Source organism: Habropoda laboriosa, unplaced genomic scaffold (genome assembly GCF_001263275.1).
Source record: "Habropoda laboriosa isolate 0110345459 unplaced genomic scaffold, ASM126327v1 scaffold801, whole genome shotgun sequence".
NCBI lineage: Eukaryota > Metazoa > Arthropoda > Insecta > Hymenoptera > Apidae > Habropoda > Habropoda laboriosa.
The window spans coordinates 141,915-143,109 of NW_017101026.1; the positions used below are offsets into that span (position 1 = coordinate 141,915).

The window sequence follows — 1,195 nt, forward strand, 5'->3', positions numbered from 1 at the left end:
GCTCGAGATCGCTGCCGCGAGCAGGAGAAATGTCACGGCCATTGGTGCGCCGCGATTACCATACTGGTTTCAGTTGCGATTACGACACGTTATCGCATCTTTCGAGCGAGTTCAAAGTTGAAAAGAGATTTTCTCAAAGAGAAGGACGATGTTTCAGACAACGCCCGAGTATAATCCTGTCTGTGGCACGGACAACGCGATCTACACCAATATAGGAAAATTACGTTGCACGATGAGCTGTGGAAAAGGTAAGAATAGGTAAGAACGAAAGGAATCGGCGGCACGATAGTAACGAACGACGCATTTCTTTGCTGTTGCAGACGTGAATTTGCAGTACTACGGACGTTGCGTGACCACCAAGGTAAGAGGCGGATAGTAAGGTGTTGAACGGATCGACGACATCGGCTCGTGACTGCAACTTGAATCAAGAAGACTGTTCTTTTATCGCGTAATTTCGACCCTGAATAGAGATTAGCATTGCGAACGATTCTGCTTTTTACCTTCTGTCCCCTCCTTCTACATAGTCAGCCGAGAGACGAGGAGGAAGCGTTGTGATCGGCCCATCTGACTCTTCGAGCGATTTCAAAGTTTCCGCCGTGAATACCGTAGAGATGCCTGGCGAGGACGTTCGCTCTGTCTTGTTCCGCTCTTACGGCGGTTCGTCTGTACTGCGCGATCGCCATCAGGCAGCCGACGATTAAGCCGATTTGAATGATCAGCCAAAAAATGAGCAGGCTCAAAGCGAGACTGGCGTCCACGCAAAACAGCCCGTTCATAGAGTCTGAGGAGAAGGCGAGAGAAAGGCGAGAGAAAGGCGTCGTTTCGTTTGGTTCACTTTTCGACTCACTTGGTCCACCAGTGATGAGCAGAGTGTCCGGAGAGGAGTTCTCCCTCGGGGACGATAGACGATCGGCCGAGGATGCGACGGGATTTTTAACGATTATCGAGAGTTGTAACGGTAGCACCTCCGGTGTTTCATCATCCGGTGGAGAGGGAGATTGGCTGGCTCGCTTCTTCTTTCCGTAGGAGGGCTTGCCGCGTTTGCAGTTGGCCTGTAAGGATCGCGTTCGATGACAGGCGGAACGGGGAATAGAGAGGGGGGAGGACTCACCGGCGTACACTTTTCCAAGCAGAATCGAACGATCACGTTGAACCGCACCAGCTGGCTGTCGGGGAACTTGAAGGCGGCGAAGGT

The 1,195-nt window shown here is 51.8% G+C and overlaps 2 protein-coding genes across 2 annotated transcripts in view; one reads left to right on the forward strand and one right to left on the reverse strand.

The window, feature by feature from the left end:
* Positions 1 to 484, forward strand: part of LOC108577905 — a 1,220-nt gene extending 736 nt beyond the window's left edge. Inside the window, exons 4-5 of the mRNA XM_017941131.1 lie at positions 158 to 248; positions 321 to 484. Coding sequence (XP_017796620.1) covers positions 158 to 248; positions 321 to 376 — 147 coding nt within the window. The 3' untranslated portion in view covers positions 377 to 484. The remainder of the gene's footprint in view (positions 1 to 157; positions 249 to 320) is intronic.
* LOC108577858 overlaps positions 368 to 1,195 on the reverse strand; it is a 3,281-nt gene continuing 2,453 nt past the window's right edge. Inside the window, exons 11-14 of the mRNA XM_017941075.1 lie at positions 1,112 to 1,194; positions 848 to 1,052; positions 501 to 781; positions 368 to 418 (exon numbers count right to left, since the gene is read on the reverse strand). Of these exons, the coding sequence (XP_017796564.1) occupies positions 525 to 781; positions 848 to 1,052; positions 1,112 to 1,194 (545 nt within the window). The 3' untranslated portion in view covers positions 368 to 418; positions 501 to 524. The remainder of the gene's footprint in view (positions 419 to 500; positions 782 to 847; positions 1,053 to 1,111; position 1,195) is intronic.